Source organism: Ranitomeya variabilis, chromosome 1, assembly GCF_051348905.1.
Source record: "Ranitomeya variabilis isolate aRanVar5 chromosome 1, aRanVar5.hap1, whole genome shotgun sequence".
Lineage (NCBI taxonomy): Eukaryota > Metazoa > Chordata > Amphibia > Anura > Dendrobatidae > Ranitomeya > Ranitomeya variabilis.
This window is the reverse complement of record NC_135232.1, coordinates 461,615,963-461,636,668: the sequence shown is the minus strand read 5'-3', so window position 1 is coordinate 461,636,668 and position 20,706 is coordinate 461,615,963. Positions and strand designations below refer to the sequence as shown.

General features: G+C 40.4%; 1 protein-coding gene across 1 annotated transcript in view; it reads right to left on the bottom strand.

The window, feature by feature from the left end:
* SVEP1 (sushi, von Willebrand factor type A, EGF and pentraxin domain containing 1) overlaps window positions 1–20,706 on the bottom strand; it is a 476,580-nt gene that overhangs the window by 97,932 nt on the left and 357,942 nt on the right. Inside the window, exons 27-33 of the mRNA XM_077250467.1 lie at window positions 19,380–19,555; window positions 18,717–18,841; window positions 18,502–18,625; window positions 14,372–14,542; window positions 13,625–13,798; window positions 10,428–10,547; window positions 5,536–5,712 (exon numbers count right to left, since the gene is read on the bottom strand). Coding sequence (XP_077106582.1) covers window positions 5,536–5,712; window positions 10,428–10,547; window positions 13,625–13,798; window positions 14,372–14,542; window positions 18,502–18,625; window positions 18,717–18,841; window positions 19,380–19,555 — 1,067 coding nt within the window. The remainder of the gene's footprint in view (window positions 1–5,535; window positions 5,713–10,427; window positions 10,548–13,624; window positions 13,799–14,371; window positions 14,543–18,501; window positions 18,626–18,716; window positions 18,842–19,379; window positions 19,556–20,706) is intronic.

Below are 20,706 nucleotides of genomic sequence, written 5' to 3'. Positions count from 1 at the left end.
AGGTAATGAAAAAATAGTAAATGTTATTAAATTAACAAGCATAAAGTGCATCATTAGTCAATATACAATACAGTGCAAAAGGATGGTTAAAAAGAAAGGTGAGTATCCCCCGGTGTGAACTGCCACTATATACACTCACCGGCCACTTTATTAGGTACACCTGTCCAACTTCTTGTTAACACTTAATTTCTAATCAGCCAATCACATGGCGGCAACTCAGTGCATTTAGGCATGTAGACATGGTCAAGACAATCTCCTGCAGTTCAAACCGAGCATCAGTATGGGGAAGAAAGGTGATTTGAGCGCCTTTGAACGTGGCATGGTTGTTGGTGCCAGAAGGGCTGGTCTGAGTATTTCAGAAACTGCTGATCTACTGGGATTTTCACGCACAACCATCTCTAGGGTTTACAGAGAATGGTCCGAAAAAGAAAAAAAATCCAGTGAGCGGCAGTTCTGTGGGCGGCAATGCCTTGTTGATGCCAGAGGTCAGAGGAGAATGGGCAGACTGGTTCGAGCTGATAGAAAGGCAACAGTGACTCAAATCGCCACCCGTTACAACCAAGGTAGGCCTAAGAGCATCTCTGAATGCACAGTGCGTTGAACTTTGAGGCAGATGGGCTACAGCAGCAGAAGACCACACCGGGTACCACTCCTTTCAGCTAAGAACAGGAAACGGAGGCTACAATTTGTACAAGCTCATCGAAATTGGACAGTAGAAGATTGGAAAAACGTTGCTTGGTCTGATGAGTCTCGATTTCTGCTGCGACATTCGGATGGTAGGGTCAGAATTTGGCGTAAACAACATGAAAGCATGGATCCATCCTGCCTTGTATGGAGCATCTTTGGGATGTGCAGCCGACAAATCTGCGGCAACTGTGTGATGCCATCATGTCAATATGGACCAAAATCTCTGAGGAAGGCTTCCAGCACCTTGTTGAATCTATGCCACGAAGAATTGAGGCAGTTCGGAAGGCAAAAGGGGGTCCAACCCGTTACTAGCATGGTGTACCTAATAAAGTGGCCGGTGAGTGTATATCACATGCATTATGCCAGAAGGGAAAAGCACCCCAAAATCAATTATAGAAGTCAACCCGTGGGTAAAAATATCCCACAGCCTGAAATGACAGTAAAAAAGCGGCATTTACCAGTATTAGATGGCAGGACAGTATACACCGGGCCGGGTCATATCCCCGGAAGAAGGCACGTAGCCGAAACGCGCATTGGGGCGGGTGGCGGTGCGGTCCCTCAGGTAATATGCTTGTTATGTTCTGTTACCGGTCAGATTCTATTCTCACTTGTACGCCCTGAGTTGGCACTTTGATGAGATTTTATGGTGTCCACTACATTTTTTACAACTGGTGTGTGTACAATTATATATGTACATATTTATGAATTTTGCACAAAAGCATTCACACTTTGGAGCTGACTAGTTGTATACATGGTATTTGGTGTGTATTGCCGTTGAGGCCGGGACTGTTCTGCCACCGTTTTTTTGGTGAGTCCTTGTTTTCTCCCTGCTATCTCTATTTGTATTATTCTTTATATAATAAAGTTGTTAATTTTTAAATGAACTGTTGGTTCTTTTGGTGCTTTTGTTCTTCATTGGTTATCTTATATGTGTGCACTGAACCATTTTTGCTACATCTGGGCACCCTACTAATTTAATGTTTGGGTGTGTATGTGGTCTGGTATATAGAATTACTTTCACACAATAGTAGGAACTGAGTTGGTAGGACACTGTTTACTTTCACCCATTGGTAGGTCACTGATTTGGTAGGACATTGTTTGCTTTAACATAAATCACGAATTTGGCATCCATGTGTCATCAGTGAGTACATGTGCGGCATGCATAATGTCCATGCTGGTGATAAAAACTCACATGTCTGAGGCCTTTTCACATGGACACATCGTCCGTGTGAAAAACTTGACACGTGCACACCACCATTAAATACAATGGGTGTGCCTGTGTCCATATTTGCGGCCCTTAAAAAACGGACTGCATACGGACACAAAAAAATGGATGAGTGAAGGGGCCCTAAATGTGTAGCTGCAACAACTGATTTTGTTGAGGAAATGTGGCAGATTTGCCATAAATTTAAGAATTGCAAGGGTGAAATCCGTGGCGACATCTGCATAAATTGGCATGCTGAAAATGTCAAATTCATAGAGATTGTCAGCATAACTGCTTTCTTTCTCTGCATTGAGTGTGTGAGATTTCTTAAAATCTAATTTAGAACAGTGCTACTGTAATGTGCAGAAAAATTTTAAGCCTGAAAATCCAACTGGAGAATTCAATATGTATATGCCGCCCCCTTGTGGTCATGGCCTAAATTTCTTTGCTCCTTTGCAAGATAAAGGGGGGGGAGGGTAAAAGATTACCATAAGCGACCAGAAAGTCCGCTTGCTCCGTGGCAAGATGCATTATCATCCCGAAAATTTACTTCATCACCAGTCATCGTTTATTTCATTGTTTGTCTTTAAAAATTGACCTATCTGCAAAATTATTATTTTGCCTTTTATTTTACCTCTCAATCATGGACCACATGGCACACTACCCCTGACAGAGTTTGGTCCGAGTGTCAGTGCACTATGCTCTGATTCACTCGCATGAGAGAATCGCAGCACAGGTGAGGAGGAGATGGACACATCTTCTCCATTGTTTGTGTCCACGGTAATCTCACTGCATTCGAATGATATCTGAGTGCAGTCCGATGTTTCACATGCAGCTATAGATTTGTAATGGTGTGCGTGAGCCAACTGTTACAGCCACTCACAGCATGTTTCGATTGTTTTCTCATGCTGAATCGGTTGGGATCTGAGATGCCCCATAGTATAAGGCCATGTTCACACGTTGCGGATTTTGCTGCGGATCCGCAGCGTTTCTGTAGCTGCGGGTCCGCAGCAGTTTCCCATGAGTTTACAGTTCAATGTAAACCTATGGGAAATCGAAAACGCTGTGCACATGCTGCGGAAAAAAACGCGCGGGAACGCAGCGGTTTACAATCTGCAGCATGTCACTTCCTTGTGCGGAATCGTGGCAATTCTGCACACATAGGAATGCATTGATCCGCTTACTTCCCGCATGGGGCTATGCCCACGATGTGGGAAGTAAGTGGATAATGTGCGGATGGTACCCGGGATGGAGGAGAGGAGACTCTCCTCCAGGCAATGGGAACCATATTTGTGTAAAAAAAAAAAGAATTAAAATAAAAAATAATGATATACTCACCTTCTGATGGCCCCTGAAGTCCTCCCGCCTCTCAGCGCTGCCCTCGGCCATCCGGTCGCAGGGTTGCTATGCGAGCAGGACCTGCGATGATGTTGCAGTCACATGACCGTGACGTCACGTAGGTCCTTCTCGCATTTTGTCTTTGGAACCGGACCGCCACGTGCAGCGCCGAGGAGATCGGGACGTCGGAGGGTGAGTATAACCATTTTTTTAATTATTTTTAACATTAGATCTTTTTACTATTGATGCTGCATATGCAGCATCAATAGTAAAACAAGTGCAGGAGTAAACCCGCAGCAGAATCCGAAAGACAAACCGCAATAAATCTGCAGGGATAACCGCAGCGGTTTTGCCCTGCAGATTTATCAAATCCGCTGTGGGAGAACCCGCAGAGGACCCTTCCTACGTGTGCACATAGCCTAACACTGGTCCGAGTGCTATCCGATAAAACATCAAACAGCACTTGGCCATGTTATACGCTCGTGTGAGCGAGCCCTTATTTTGAATCCCTCATTGGCCTCATAGGGCTAACAGTTCCTGGTAATATGCTAATTTTATTTCATGGCTAATATGACATTCTAATAATGCTGGCTCTCTGAAAAACCACACCTTGATTCCACGGCCTCTGGAGCCCTTTCTTGCTTTTTCAAGTGACCAATTGAGGTCTTTCAGTTCCACAATGCCTCTCACAGTCTCCCTCACTGCCTTCATATGGTGATAGCTTATGTGAAAATCCTACTTAGGTTTCATTCATTCATTCTTTCTCTGTGCTGTGCTCATCTGTGACTGACAATGCCCAGAACGTAACCTTGCCTCATAGAACGTCTCTGTCTCATATACTTGCTGCTCACTCGCTCTCTCAAAATTGAACATCAGTCCCATCTACCTATGCTGTGGGCAACACTTCAGGTGCTGTAGTATCCATAGCCAAGTCAGCATTGGACAACAACACTATCTCCCATTAACCGAAATTGTGGCAATGGCTCACTAGCTTCCACTGCCTTAGGTCCCCTTCACACATCATCAGTGTTTTGGATCAGTGCGCCATCAGTGTTTTTTCGGTATGGCCAAACAAAAAGAAATTACACAACTTGTCCTATGCATTGCAATGTTAAACACATACAGCACATGGATTATACACTGATGCCGTCCATGTGCTGTACGTGTTTCTCGAAGGCCCATAGACTTGTATTGGCCTTTGTCATTTGTGTTGCAGGAAATAAGCTCACATCTCCATGTGATTTGCTCAGCCATACGGTCGGTGTAAAAACTCGAACATGTGAGAAGCTCCATAGGTTATAATGGGTGGAATATGTGGTATCCGTGGAAAAACTTATACCACGCGTACTGGAAACACAAACATGTGAAGGAGCCTTATAGATTGTAGCTTGCGAGCAGTGCCTTCACTCGTCCTGTAAGGCCACGTTCACACGTTCAGTATTTGGTCATTATTTTACCTCAGTATCTGTAAGCCAAAACCAGTAGTGGGTATTAAATACAGAAGTGGTGACGTGTTTCTATTATACTTTTCCTCTGATTGTTCCACTCCTGGTTTTGGCTACAAATGCTGAGGTAAAATACTGAACATGTGAAAGTAGCCTAACTGTTGAACTATGTGTTACTTACTAATGCCTTTACATCTGTACATGTGAAAAGTACTGCCGAATATGTTGGTGCTATAGAAATAAAATTATTATAATTATTAGTGATGAGCGAGTATACTTGTTGCTTGAGATTTCCCGAGCATGCTTGGGGGGCCTCCGAGTATTTGTAAGTGCTCGAAGATTTAGTTTTTGCTGATGCAGCTGCATTTACAGCTGCCAACCAGCATAATTACATGTGGGGGTTGCCTGCTTGCTAGGGGATCCCCACATGTAATCAAGCTGGCTAACAGACGTATATCATTCAGCTGTGGCGATGAAAACTAAATCTCCGAGCACTAAAAAATAATCGGAGGACACCCGAGCGTGCTTGGGAAATCTCGAGTAACAAGTATACTCTCTCATCACTAATAATTATTATTTCTGCCACCTGCTAGACCTAACTTTATATGTACAAGAGATTGAACAGAGCAGGACAGCAATGAACTATACAACAGTGTCACATACAGGGTACAGTATCATTAGTTCATGTTGTTTCTCAATGCAAGCATAGCAGTTTTCTTTATTAGGGGCAGATGAAGGATACTGGCATTCACTCGACAAACTTGGAAGCACAAAACTGTGGTAATAATAAATGTCTAAGGATAATAGTGGACATTATGATAACGTTACAATAAAAATATCACCTTTAACAGTTTTCTGTACCTTGGCAGTAGGGAATTTCGACGTTCCAGTCACCAGACTCCAAACATGTGGATTTCACACTTCCGATCAAGTCATATCCCTCATTGCACGAAAATGTCAGCTCACTTCCAACACCAAAGTAGTCACCAGAAAATTTTCCATTTTCCAACCCACTAGGAACTTGACATTTCACTGGTTCTACAACATAAATAAAATAAATTATATATTGTTAACACCTTTACCCCCAAGGGTGGTTTGCACGTTAAAGGCCAATTTTTACAATTCTGACCACTGTCCATTTATGAGGTTATAACTCTGGAACGCTTGCATGAATCCCGGTGATTCTGACAAAATTTTCTCATGACATATCGTACTTCATGTCAGTGGTAAAATTTCCTTGACATTACTTGAGTTTATTTGTGAAAAAAATGGAAATTTGGAAAAAAATTTTGAAAATTTTGCAATTTTCCAACTTTGAATTTTCATGCCCTTAAATTACAGAGATATGTCACACAGAATACTTAATAAGTAATATTGCCCACATGTCTACTTTACATCAGCACAATTTTAGAACCACATTTTTTTTTTCTTAGGGAGTTAAAAGGGTTAAAAGTTGACCAGCAATTTCTAATTTTTACATCACCATTTTGTTTTAGGGACCACATCACATTTTAAGTCATTCTGAGGGGTCTATATGATAGAATATACCAAAGTGTGGCACCATTCTAAAACCTGCACCCCACAAGGTGGTGCTCAAAACCACATTGAAGAAGTTTATTAACCCTTCAGGTGTTTCACAGGAATTTTTGGAATGTTTTTTTTAAAAAAATGAACATGAACATTTAACTTTTTTCACAAAAATTTACTTTAGATCCAATTTGTTTTACTTTACCAAGGGTAACAGGTGAAATTGGACCCCAAAAAATGTTGTAAAATTTGTCCTGAGTAGGCCAATACCCCAGAGGTGGGGGTAAACCACTGTTTGGACGCATGGCAGAGCTCGGAAGCTAAGCAGTCAAAACCCCCAAAAGTGTCACCATTTTGGAAAGTAAACCCCCTAAGGAACTCATCTAGATGTGTGGTGAGCACTTTGAACCCCTAAGTGCTTCACAGAAGTTTATAATGTAGAGCCGTAAAAATGAAAAAATCTTATTTTTTTCACAAAAATGATTTTTCGCCCCCAATTTTTTATTTTCCCAAGGGTAACAAGAGAAATTGGACAACAAAATATGTTGTGCAATTTGTCCTGAGTACGCTGATATCCGATATGTGGGAGTAAATCATTGTTTGGGCACATGGCAGAGCTCAGAAGGGAAGGAGCGCTATTTGCCTTTTCAATGCAAAATTGGCTGGAATTGAGATAGGACGCCATGTCTCATTTGGAGAGCCCCTGATGTGCCTAAACAGTGGAAACCCCCCAAAAGTGATGCCATTTTGGAAAGTAGACCCCCTAAGGAACTTATCTAGATGTGTGATGAACACTTTGAACCCCCAAGTGCTTCACAGAAGTTTATAATGTAGAGCTGTGAAAATTAAAAAATCATTTTTTTCCACAAAAATGATCTTTTAGCCCACAGTTTTGTATTTTCCCAAGGGTATCAAGAGAAATTGGACCCCAAAAGTTGTTGTCCAATTTGTCCTGAGTACGCTGATACCCCATATGTGGGAGAACACTACTGTTTGTGCGCATGGCAGAGCTCGGAAAGGAAGAAGTAGCATTTTGGAATGCAGACTTTGATGGAACGGTCTGCTGGCTTCACGTTGCGTTTGCAGAGCCCCTGATGTACCTAAACAGTAGAAACCCCCCACAAGTAACCCCATATTGGAAACTAGACCCCCCAAGGAACTTATCTAGATGTTTTGTGAGAACTTTGAAACCCCAAGTGTTTCACTAAAGTTTATAAAGCAGAGCTGTGAAAATTAAAAATCTTTTTTTTTTCACAAAAATGATTTTTCAGCCCCCAGTTTTGTATTTTCCCGAGGGTAACAGGAGAAATTGGACCCCAAAAGTTGCTGTACAATTTGTCCTGAGTACTCTGATACCCCATATGTGTGAGTAAACCACTGTTTAGGCGAACGGCAAAGCTCGGAAGGAGCACCATTTTACTTTTTCAATGCGGAATTGTATGGATTGAGATCGGATGTCATGTTGCATTTGCAGAACCCCTGGTATGCCTAAACAGTGGAAACCTCCCACTTCTAACTTCAACCCTAACCCCAACACACCCCTAACCCTAATCCCAACCCTAGCCACACCCCTAACCCCAATACACCCCTAATCCCAACACACCCCTAACCCTAATCTCAACACTAACCACACCCCTAACCCTGACACACCCCTAACCCAACCGTAAACCTAATCCAAACCCTAATCCCAACTCTAACCCCAACTTTAACTTTAGTCCCAACCTTAACGTTAACTCTAACCCTAACTTTAGCCCCAACCCTAACACCACTAAAGTTAACCTCAACCCTAACCCTAATGGAAAAATGGAAATACATTTTTTTTATTTTATATTTTTTCCCTAATTAAGGCTGTGATAAAGGGGGGTTTGATTTACTATTTATAGCGGGTTTTTATGTTTGGCAGCTGTCACACACTAAGAGATGCTTTTTATTGCAAAAAATATTTTTTGTGTTACCACATTCTGATAGCTATAATTTTTCCATATTTTGGTCCACAAAGTCATGTGAGGTCTTGTTTTTGAGGGACGAGTTGACGTTTTATTGGTACCACTTTCGGGCACATGACATTTTTTGATCGCTTTTTAATCTTTATACATCCACAAACAGAGTTGTGTGAGGAATTATTTATTTTGTGAGACAAGCTGCAGTTGTCACTGTTGCCATTTTAGGAAACAAAGAGCTTTTTGATCACTTTTAATTTCTTTTTTGTGAGGCTAAATGAGAAAAATCCAGCAATTCTTCTAGTGTTTTGTATCTCTTTCTTGCAGCATGCACCATACATGATAAATATGAAACAATTTTATAATATGGTTAAATACTATTATAATTATATCTAATTTATATTATTTTTTTTTTTACATTTTACTACTTTTCCACAAGAAATTACATTTTTAATTAAAATACTGCACATGTCCTATATTTTTTGCATTGTGATCTATGAACTAAAACTTTTTCATTTTTTCATTTACTGTGTTGTTTGATAGCTTGTTTTTGCACAACAAGCTGTTGTAATTATTGATATTGATTATTTTGGGATAGCCACAACTTTTGATAATTTTTTTATTTAGCTTTGCTTTTTTAGATGGGCCGAGCAAAAATAGCTATTCTGGCATTTGTTTGTAATCTTTCTTGTGTTCACTGTGCCAGATAAATAATGATATAGTTTTATAGTATATGTCATTACAGATGTAGCAATAGCAAATATGTGATGTTTTTCCAAATTAAACCATTTTTTTTATTGAGACAACTGTAATTTTGGGGAGACGTTTACCGTATTTTCCGACGTATAAGATGACTTTTTAACCCCTAAAAATTGTCCCAAAAGTCGGGGGTTGTCTTATACCCTGGGTACGGGTGCACAGAGCGATCCTGGATGGTTCCCAGGGTCTGAAGGAGAGGAGACTCTCCTTCAGGCCCTGGGATCCATATTCATGTAAAAAATAAAGAATAAAAATAAAAACTATGGATATACTCACCCCTCCGACGGACCCTGGCCCTCAGCGGTGCAAGCGTCTGCCTCCGTTCCTAAGAATGCAGTGAGTGAAGGACCTTCGATGACGTCGCGGTCACATAGGCGGTCACGTGAGCGGTTGCGTGACCGCGATATCATCGCAGGTCCTTCACTCACTGCATCCTTAGGAACGGATGCAGACGCTTGCACCACTGAGAGCCAGGGTCCGTCGGAGGGGTGAGTATATCCATATTTTTTATTTTTATTCTTTATTTTTTACATGAATATGGATCCCAGGGACTGAAGGAGAGTCTCCTCTCCTCCAGACCCTGGGAACCACACGCCGTATAAGATGACTGGGTGTATAAGATGACCCCCGTCTTATATGGCGGGTATATCCCAAACTCCATATTTTATATGGAAAAGTTGGGGGTCGTCTTATATGCCCAGTCGTCTTATACACCAGAAAATACAGTACTTTTTTAAACACTTAAAAACTTTTTTTTTACATTTTTGTGTACATTATTAATTAGTCCCCAAAGGGCACTTTACCAAAAAATCTTATGTGGTGCATTACACTACCCTGTCAGTGCTTATCTGAAAGGTAGCTTATTGGGCCCCAACTTCAGGGGTGTCTGATAGATTGTGGTGTATTGCCGACTTGGGTGCCTGCAGGGGTGCATATGAGCTGACAGAGGGACATGTTCCCACTGTCACTAGTCACAGAGGCATATGAGGCGTTCAACTGTTAGAGCTGAAGTATATATCTATCTACCAGTCAGGCTCCTCTAGGTGGTTGCACTGGTATTCAAGCTGTACCGTGTGATCAAAATTACCTATATATTTGCAATGGAACAATAAGTGACTTGTGCTCATCACAAATATGCATGTCATGTAACTTTAAGGGATTAATTGTATAGTTTTCTTAAAGTAGTATTTAATGTTTTTATCTTACTAGAGATAACCTGTTCAATCTGACAACAGCCAGCCGCATAGGTAAAGATATGTTTGAATAAGTGTAGCTTATAGAGGGATAGCAGCTTAAGACCCTAGGACATAACTTCTGTGTTAGCCTGGAGAGCACACCAGACAAAAAGTCAAAGCTCATTAACAATCATTGATTCTGGCTCATTGAGGGGCTCCAAGCAGGCAATTATACTCCATGATGTCTATATACCCTAATATTTCATAGAAACACAAGTAGGCCTGATGGAACATGGGTAGCTGCCCATTGTGGGCTATATTTCTTTTACAACAAAAACCCTACCATATTTACCTGTACATGTTTTTCCATCACCAGTGTATGGCAGTATACAGGTGCAAATATAAGAGCCATTGGTATTTGTGCATGAGGCATGTTTATTGCAATCCGATCCAACTGCGCATTCATCAACATCTTAAAACACAAAAGTCACATATTAACACAAGCATGCTCTTCAGTGCAGGTAGAGTGCTATATATAAATGGAAATAAATCAATGAGTCAAAGCCTAATACCAGTGCAATAATTGATCATACTTTGTAATTATGTTATTACAGAACTCTGAAAAATCTGCTTAGGCTGGTTTCACACTTGCGTTTTGATCTGCAGCGTTTTTCAAAAAAACGCATGTGGTGAAAAAACGCATGAAAATGCATGCAAACGGTGCGTTTTTTAGACGTTTTTGCGGCAAAAAAAACCGCGGCAAAACGCGGCATTTTCCCGCGTTTACATGCGTTTTTTCCCACGTTTGCGTTTTTGAAACGCATGCTGAGAAGTGTGTGACAGCTGCCAATCATCAAAATCAACTAGAAAACACACTATTAATAGAATTAGCTAGGGTTAGGGTTAGGATCCCTAGGGTTAGGGTTAGGGGTAGCTTTTTATTAGAATGTCCTGGTCACCAGGTCACTGATAAGCCACCCCCCACCATCAAAGTGATAAAGGGATCCTAACCCTAACCCTAACCCTAACCATAGGGATCCAAACCCTAACCCTAACCCTACCCCTAACCCTAACCCTACCCCTACCCCTAACCCTAACCATAACCCTTGGGATCCTAACCCTAACCCTAACCCTAACCATAACCCTTGGGATCCTAACCCTAACCCTAACCCTAACCCTACCCCTAACCCTAACCCTAACCCTTGGGATCCTAACCCTAACCCTAACTCTACCCCTAACCCTAACCATAGGGATCCAAACCCTAACCCTAACCCTACCCCTAACCCTAACCATAACCCTAGGGATCCTAACCCTAACCCTAACCCTAAGGGTTAGGATCCTAACCCTAACCCTAAGGGTTAGGGTTAGGATCCCTAGGGCTAGGGTTAGGGTTAGTATTCCTAGGGTTACTAGGGATCCTAACCCTAACCGTTACCCTAGGGATCCTAACCCTAACCCTAAGGGTTAGGATCCTAACCCTAACCCTAAGGGTTAGGGTTAGGATCCCTAGGGCTAGGGTTAGGGTTAGTATTCCTAGGGTTACTAGGGATCCTAACCCTAACCGTTACCCTAGGGATCCTAACCCTAACCCTAAGGGTTAGGATCCTAACCCTAACCCTAAGGGTTAGGGTTAGGATCCCTAGGGTTGGGGTTAGGGTTAGGATCCCTAGGGTTACTAGGGATCCTAACCTTAGGGTTAGGGTTAGGGTTTGGATCCCTATGGTTAGGGTTAGGGTTTTCTTGTTTTTTTTGTGTTTTGTGTTTTTCTATAAAAACGCATGCGTTTTTAACGCAAACAAATGCATGTGCTTAAAAACGCATGCGTTTACATAGACAGCAATGCATTTTTTTGCCACGAAAAAACGCATGCGTTTTTTCGCAGCAAAAAAACGCCGCTAGAAATTACTACAGGTTGCATTTCTGCAAATGAACGCACGCGTCAAAAAACGCATGCATTGCCGAAAACGTGTCAAAACGCATGCGAAAAAACGCATGCGTTTTTAATGCTAAAACGCAGCTTACAAAAACGCAAGTGTGAAACCAGCCTTACTTATCTTGTACAATACTCCATCTCCAGTTTGCCTAAGGGTCCTTTGACTTTTAATTAGTGATGATGAGCGAATATACTCGTTACTCGAGATTTCGGGTGTCCTCCGAGTATCTTTTAGTGCTCGGAGATTTAGTTTTCCTCACCTCCGCTGAATGATTTACATCTCTTAGCCAGCTTGATTACATGTGGGGATTCCCTAGCAACCAGGTAACCCCCACATGTACTTATGCTGGCTAGCAGCTGTAAATCATTCAGCTGCGGCGATGAAAACTAAATCTCCGAGCACTAACAAATACTCGGAGGACACCCGAACGTGCTCGGGAAATCTCGATTAACGAGTATATTCGCTCATCACTACTTTTAATCGTAAGGACCATCCATGGAGATCACAAGGATCCTAGCTGTCATGAAACAGGCTACCTATCTGTGCTTGTTCAAAAGGATTAACCCTTTATTTAGCTATTATGTCCAGGCTCTGACCATTGGAGCTGAGAGCAGTTGAACTATTCTGTTTCTGTAACTTAAGAGTTATGGAAATGTTGCAGCTTAGCCTCTCTTGGTGATTGCTATGGCCCCACCTCCAGTGGTTTGAAGCTGGGCAAAGTTATTCCTGTTTTTGCATTTAACGGTTGAGATGAGAATAAGCCTTTAAAAAATCATGATATACATCCCTCTTTGTATGATACTACAGATAATGTTTGATAATTGGGGGTTCAGCTGCTCAGACTCCACTGTTCCTGAGAATGGAGGATGAAAATGCTATGAGTAGTGTTGAGCATTCCGATACCGCAAGTATCGGGTATCGGCCGATACTTGCGGGTATCGGAATTCTGATACCGAGATCCGATACTTTTGTGGTATCGGGTATCGGTATCGAAACAACATTAATGTGTAAAAGAAAGAATTAAAATAAAAAATATTGCTATACTCACCTCTCCGACGCAGCCTGCACCTTACCGAGGGAACCGGCAGCGTTCTTTGCTTAAAATTTGCGCTTTTCCTTCCTTCCGTGACGTCACGGCTTCTGATTGGTCGCGTGCCGCCCATGTGGCCGCGACGCAACCAATCACAGCAAGCCGTGACGTAATTTTAGGTCCTTCGGTATTTTAAAATTACGTTCCGGCGTTGTGATTGGTCGCGTCGCGGTCACATGGGCGACGCGACCAATCACAAGCCGTGACGTCACGGGAGGCTGGACACGCGCGCATTTTAAAATTACGTCACGGCTTTCAAGTATCGGACGGTATCGCTCAACACTAGCTATGAGTGTTTGCACTGATAATGAGCAAGTGTGACCACCAATCCTACAGCTGGTGAATATCACAGTTGTCGCACATGCTCACTACTGCTCCGTGCACACAAGAACTTTGAGACCCCTGTTCTATTGAGCAATGGGGCATCCAGCAGTCAGTTTGCCAACATTCATATCTTTATCCCCTACTCTTTTTTGGATATATGATATGGTGGACAACACCTGTAATACACAGGCGTGAGCTTACCCAGGCACATGGGTGATGTACCGTCCCAGCTTCCATTGTCTGTACAAAACATCCTTGAATCTCCAAGCAGGTAGTATCCAATATTACATTGGTATGTGACAGTGCTTCCAGCATAAACGTTTTCATTTGTATTAATACCATTTTTCAGATAAGGAGGCTTTCCACAACTGATTCCTTAATAAAATGATGAATTTTGGAGCAAAATAGCAAAACTGACATATCATTAAAAATGAATCTAACCATATATTATTACATATTAACTTTATTTTGTGGGAGAAAATCTGTTAGGAAAGTAGATATTCAAGTTAACCAAATACATTTGTACAGTAATACTTCAAGTGCATTACAAATGTTGAAGCAGCAGATGGTTGCACATTAAAAAGTGCTGGATACCAATTTGATGCAAAGTGGTTATTGCCTTAAAAGCAAATCTTATTTATTATAACCCATTATCAGACATAAATTGGGAATTCTAGAACTACATCATTTTTGCACTAAAAGCACTTAAACAAGACCTTAAAGCTGAATACAATATTTATAAATAATCACATACCGCTGAAAATTTAGAATTTATTCCATGGTAATCTATACTAAGGCTGCAAGACTAATAGCTTTATCGTCATTACGTAATGTTATTTTTATTGTTCCCAAGATTTAGAGAGATATTATTTCAACAGGTATGAATATTAATATAAAAATCCCCATCAATTTATGTCACATTTTGCAAATCCCTAGTAGGATACTAACTTTCACAATGAGGCAGAGGTTGGTCCCATTGTCCTAGGTTTAGACATTGTTGTTCTGAACTGCCCACAATCTGATAGCCAGGGTCACATTTCAAGCTGGTCTTGGAACCTGGTTTTAAATCACTCACAGATGCATGTAAATGAGGTGACAAACCTTCCAAGACAGGGCAATCTGCATAAAAACCAAATATATAAATTAGTTCTACATATTTTGGAGAATGGTTTCAAATATGAAACATAAAAACTGTGTTAAACTTTCAACTTAAGAAACCTTAACATTTTCTAAAGTACCTTTATGTAAAACACTTTTTAGCTCAGGAGAGAGTGTTAACAACAACAAGGGCAAAACCGTCAATGAAAAAGACCTGGGTGTATGGGTGGATGACAAACCCATATTCAGTGGCCAGTGTCAGGCAGCTGCTACAAAGGCAAATAAAATAATGGGATGCATTAAAAGAGGAATAGATGCTCATGAGGAGAACATAATTTTACCTCTATACAAGTCACTAGTTCGACCACACTTAGAATACTGTGCACAGTTCTGGTCTCTGGTGTATAAGAACGATGTAGCTGAACTAGAGCGGGTGCAGAGAAGAGCGACCAAGGTTATTAGAGGACTGGGGGGTCTGCAATACCAAGATAGGTTATTATACTTGGGGCTATTTAGTTTGGAAAAACGAAGGCTAAGGGGTGATCTTATGTTAATGTATAAATATATGAGGGGACAGTACAAAGAACTTTTTGACGATTTCTTTAATCATAGACCTGTGACAGGGACAAGGGGGCATCCTCTACGTCTGGAGGAAAAAAGGTTTAAGCATAATAACAGACGCGGATTCTTTACTGTAAGAGCAGTGAGACTATGGAACTCTCTGCCGTATGATGTTGTAATGAGTGAGTCATTACTTAAATTTAAGAGGGGACTGGATACCTTCCTGGAAAAGTATAATGTTACAGGGTATATATATTAGATTCTTTGATAGGGCGTTGATCCAGGGAACTAGTCTGATTGCCGTATGTGGGGTCAGGAAAGAATTTTTTTCCCCATGGTGGAGCTTACTCTTACCACATGGGGTTTTTTTGCCTTCCCCTGGATCAACATGTTAGGGCATGTTAGGCTATGGGTTGAACTAGATGGACTTAAAGTCTTCCTTCAACCTTAATAACTATGTATGTTACTAAGGTTCTGATATCACTGTGTCTTGCTAATTTAATTATATGAGCAGACTGGTTGCTTTAAAAGGGGGCTTCCACTTGAATTCATTGTCTTCTTCTGTTAAAAATAGTTACCTCCAAGGAAACATTTGTGTCATTATTACTTTACATTAAGAGGGCTTTACAGGCAAGGACATTGTTGTTTTAAAGATTGCCCCAAAATCAAGAATGTATCACATCATCAAGAAGAATCATCAGGAAGTTTAAAGAGAGAGAGGTTCAATTGCTGGTAAGAAAGCTTCAGGGTACCCAAAAACTCCACCACGTGCCAGGACCATTTCCTAAAGAGGATTCAGCTATGGTATGTGTTTAATGTCAGTGCAGAGCTTGCTCAGGAATGGTAGAAGGCAGATGTCAGTGCTTCTGTATGCACAGTGAGGTGAAGGCTTCTAGAGGCTGGCCTGCTGTCAAGAAGGGAAGAGAAGAGGCTTCTTCTCTCCAAGACTTCGCTCCAAGAAAAACAACAATGACAGACTGATATTTTGCTAAAAATGCAAGGATTAGATTTTAGAGGAATGGGGTGAAGTTATTTAGGTATTTTCTCTGATGATGCCACATTCAGATTGTCTGGGACATCTGAAAGAATGATTGTCCAGAGAAGAAAAGGTGATTACTACTATGAGTGTCATTCTAGCAGTAAACCATCCTGAGGTCATTATTATGTGTGGTCAATTTCATCTAAGAGACTGGGCTCACTCACAAATTTGCTTAAAAATACTCTCGTGAATAAATAATTGTATCTAAACATCCTCCAGGAACAACTTCTCCCATCAATCCAAGACCAATTTGATGACGAACAATGCTTTTTACAGCATGATGGAGCACTATGTTACAAAGAAAAAGTCGATCAGTGTACAAAGCAATGCAATTTTGGGTCCATGGCTAAGAATGTCCCCTGATCTCAATCTCATTGACAACTCGCAGTAAATCTTCAAAAATCAGGTGGAGAAACAAAAACATAGACTCCAAGTATTCATTAGGCAAAAACTGGTTGTCATCAGTCCGGTTTTGACTCAGAAGCTGATATACAGTTTCCTAGGGAGAATTGTAGAAGTCTTGAAGAATAAGGGTAATCTCTGTAAATATTAAGTCTTGGCATGAACTTGACGTATTTGTCAATAAAAGCGTAAAAACGTATGAAATGTTTAGAAGTGCGTAATGCCCCAAAGTTGTAGTATATGTGCCTTGCCTTTAAAGGGAACCTGTCACCTGAATTTGGCGGGACCAGTTTTGGGTCATATGGGCGGGGTTTTCGGGTGTTTGATTCACCCTTTCCTTACCCGCTGGCTGCATGCTGGCCGCAATATTGGATTGAAGTTCATTCTCTGTCCTCCAGAGTACACGCCAGCACAAGGCAATATTGCCTTACGCAGGCGTGTACTCCGGAGGACAGAGAATGAACTTCAATCCAATATTGCGGCCAGCATGCAGCCAGCGGGTAAGGAAAGGGTGAATCAAACACCCGAAAACCCCGCCCATATGACCCAAAACTGGTCCCGCCAAATTCAGGTGACAGGTTCCCTTTAAAGATGCAGCAGACCTTTTAGCCATCTTACTGAAAAGTAACTGTGATTGCTGCATATGTATTGAATCTCTGTTTAATTATCGTTGGTATGAATGTACCTGTGTATCCATGCAACAAATAAAAGTCCCTTCTGGCCTCCCTGTTTTCTGGACTATTTGGAGTCCAACATATTACATCACATTACCAGCAAGCAGAGGTTAATTAAACTTTATTTTTGTCAATACCATAGTGAAGTAGTATCGTCTGCACAGCACAAGGTGCGTGACCTATGGCGTATTACATTACAATTATACTTCAGTAACCATAAAAGCATCTGAGTAAAAGATTTAAAAGCACTGAAGCAGGAAAATTGACAACCAAAATTTGTATCAGTCTCCAAAATTGTCTCCGCATCTCTGTTATACTCCAAAATAACCCCTAAGTGTAATGTATAACATATCCTTGGGCTAGATAAGATGGCTCTTGGAAGAAGGAGTGCAAAAAATAAAAGTGCAAACCCAAAAAATTCCTAGGTCCTTTTTATTTCTCCATTGACATAACCATGTCAGGGCCTTTTTGCTGTGGGACGAGTTGTTGTTTTTTCTGACACTTATTTTACCATACAATGTACTGGAAAAGAAAAATCAAATTGAAAGTGTTGTGAAATTGCTATAAAATGCAATTCAGCCATTGTTCTTTGGTTTTCATTTTATAGCATTGATTGTCCCCAATTCACCAAGATCAGCTATCTTCGCGCCTTGATGAGGGGGCAGGGTGGGGACAGATTCATTTGAATGAATCAGGAGCATCTGAACTTTTTTTGCTCACTTCAATTTCCTTATTTTTAAAGGGTAAAAGGTAGTGATTTAAACTTTGAAATATTTTTTTATCAATTTTTTAAAACGTTTCTTACTATTTTTTACTTTATTATTTTCTCAAGGAACTTGAACATGCAATTGTCTAATTGTTATACTATTTACAACAATATTACAGCACTATAGAAATCACTGTTTTTCTGTGAAGCTCAGCCTTTGGTTGAGTTTTAAAGGAGAACCAAGATGGCAATGACAAGGACCTTTGCAGGCCCCCGGCTGCTAAAAGGTCCCTGCCGTCAGATCCCCTTAACTGACAGTGGCATTTTCATGGTTAAACTACAGCAATATGAACTAGTACTGTAACCCAGCTGGCATCTGCTGGCATGACCAAAGCTTAGCTCTTGAACCAGCTTCAAACTTTCCTTTTCGATTAATGATGAAAAAGAACATTAAGAAATGAAACTAAATGTTGGTCTCTTGTTCTACATGTCTTCATGTGTTTTGTGAACCTCTACATTTAGTTAGCACCAAGGTAGAATTTATATTCAGTGATGACAAAGGCAGGAAAGAAAAAACTGAAAAAAAAATCCGACTTACCTGAACAAAATATGCTCTTGTTGTCCACTTTAACTTTCCCAACCACACCAGGCAGAAAATCGGCCCAAGCTAATACATTTCCCCTTTGAAGATCATGTGGGCATGAAGTAGCCAATAATTTAACCTTGAAAATAAGTAAATTTAAAGTCAAATTTTGCGTATTACACATGTAAAAAAAACAGTCATATGTTTGTTGCATACCAGCAGAAACATACCTGCTCAGGTGGGAGTGGATAATCCCATATGTTAAGCTGACTGATAGATCCAACAAAAGATTCTGCAGGGTTGAAACCTTCCCCCCTTTGATCTTGTTCTTGTGCAAGGACTAAAGCACCCCCTCCTATAAAAACCAAAATGAATCAATTTAGGCCACATAGCAAGGTATATTGCGTACTTCACGTATAACTCTAGCTTTTTTTATTTGCTTTTACCACATTTAGGATTATTATTTTATGTTTTATTGCTCTGTAAAATGCAAATTGCTTCATAAATCACCAATACACTTTTTCAATTTATACCTACAGTATATTCATTGAGTTTAGTCATGTCTCCAGAGCTCTCTGTAGAGCTGAATCCTGAAAACATTTTATTGCAGATGTCAAGTCGTACAATCTTTTTAATGTTCATAATTAAGAAAATATTATTATTGCCCATTTTCTAAATAGATTTTGTTGTAATAAATGGTAGAACTTGCTCTCATAAGTGGATTGCCAATATATGGAGCAGCACTTATTATAAAAGTTATTATTGCTCATAAAAACTTTTCAATTCTATTATATACAGATATAGCAGAAAAGAGTTTTGCATTTAACAGTACATTTTGTATTTATTTTCTGCTAATATGTTAGATTTATGATTCATTTGTGTCTGTAACCTACCAGGTATATGTTCTCCCACTGATAAGCCTTTCCCATGATCAGAGAGTTTTCCATCAATATAGACTTTCCAGGACCCGTCAGTATTTGTCCAAGTAACAACTATGTGATGCCATTTACCATCATTAACAGAAGGGCAATCAGTTATTTTTTCTTTGCCATTAATATAAAGCACCCATCTGCAGAGAGGAAAAGTTTTTGCAATGAGCGCAGCACTAGAAACTTACGATCTTTTTGAAAATCTCTGCTTATCAAGAAAACTATTGGGTGTTAAAACCTATCATGTCTGACCTTTTTACAACTATTTAGAAAGCAGCTGAAGAATTGTTTTCCCATTTGGAGGAAACACCAAGGATCTGTTCCACTGCCAGTTACATTCCCATGTGATTCAGTGTAACTTGCCATACTTTCTCCTTAATGGACATTCCTGACTTCTGACCTAGGCTTACTTTTTTGGGTATTCTTATTTTTTACAATTTTGTCTCTGTACCGACTTCCCGATTTGGACTTTGGCTTGAATTCTGACTATCCACTTGCCTCCTGATATTGTTGTTGATGCGATTTCTCGGCTTTGGTGGTGCTTGGCGATCTCTGCTGACTCTGGATGGGAACCCTTCCATGGTAGCTATCCACTGGATCCCATTGTAAAACCAGATCCCTGTATAGAGGTTAAAGGGTATCTGATATCTGCCAGATGGAGTGGCTTGTGCCAAATCTGTCCGAGGTAGTCATTTTTGAACCTGCAGCATCTGACGGATGTAACACTAGGATTGTTTAGTCTAAGGAATTGGGTAGCTCTGTATCAAAATGCACAGTAGTGAACTAAAAGTTTAGATCACTATACTGTACCTACTTGGATAAGTAAGTTGCTTTTTAAAACTGTGCTGAATAAATGATTGTCTGGTGAATGATCGTTTTGCCATATTTTAGTCCATATTGGTCATTACAGCCTTTCAAACTGGCTACATGTGTCCAGTAACACCAGTTAAAATAAAAATGAACTTTCTGAGAATATTCTTTCACGGAAAGATCAGTTATGGATGAAAGATCTTTCAGCTGGCTATCAAACGAAAAATTGAAAAACCTCCAATATTGTTCCAGATATTAATGGTCTTTCATCGGTCACCAAAAACGATAGTTCATTGCTGAATTTTACACAGCTAACATTCATTATAGTTAATATCCTCAATCATTTTCAATATTTAGTCTATATATAGTCACCTTAAATTTGCACAGTTAGTTCCCCATGATGCTCCATAGTGACATTTAACTGACTGTTTTCTGTTTTTGTAGATATTGGATTCCATTACTTTCAAACAATATTTGAATT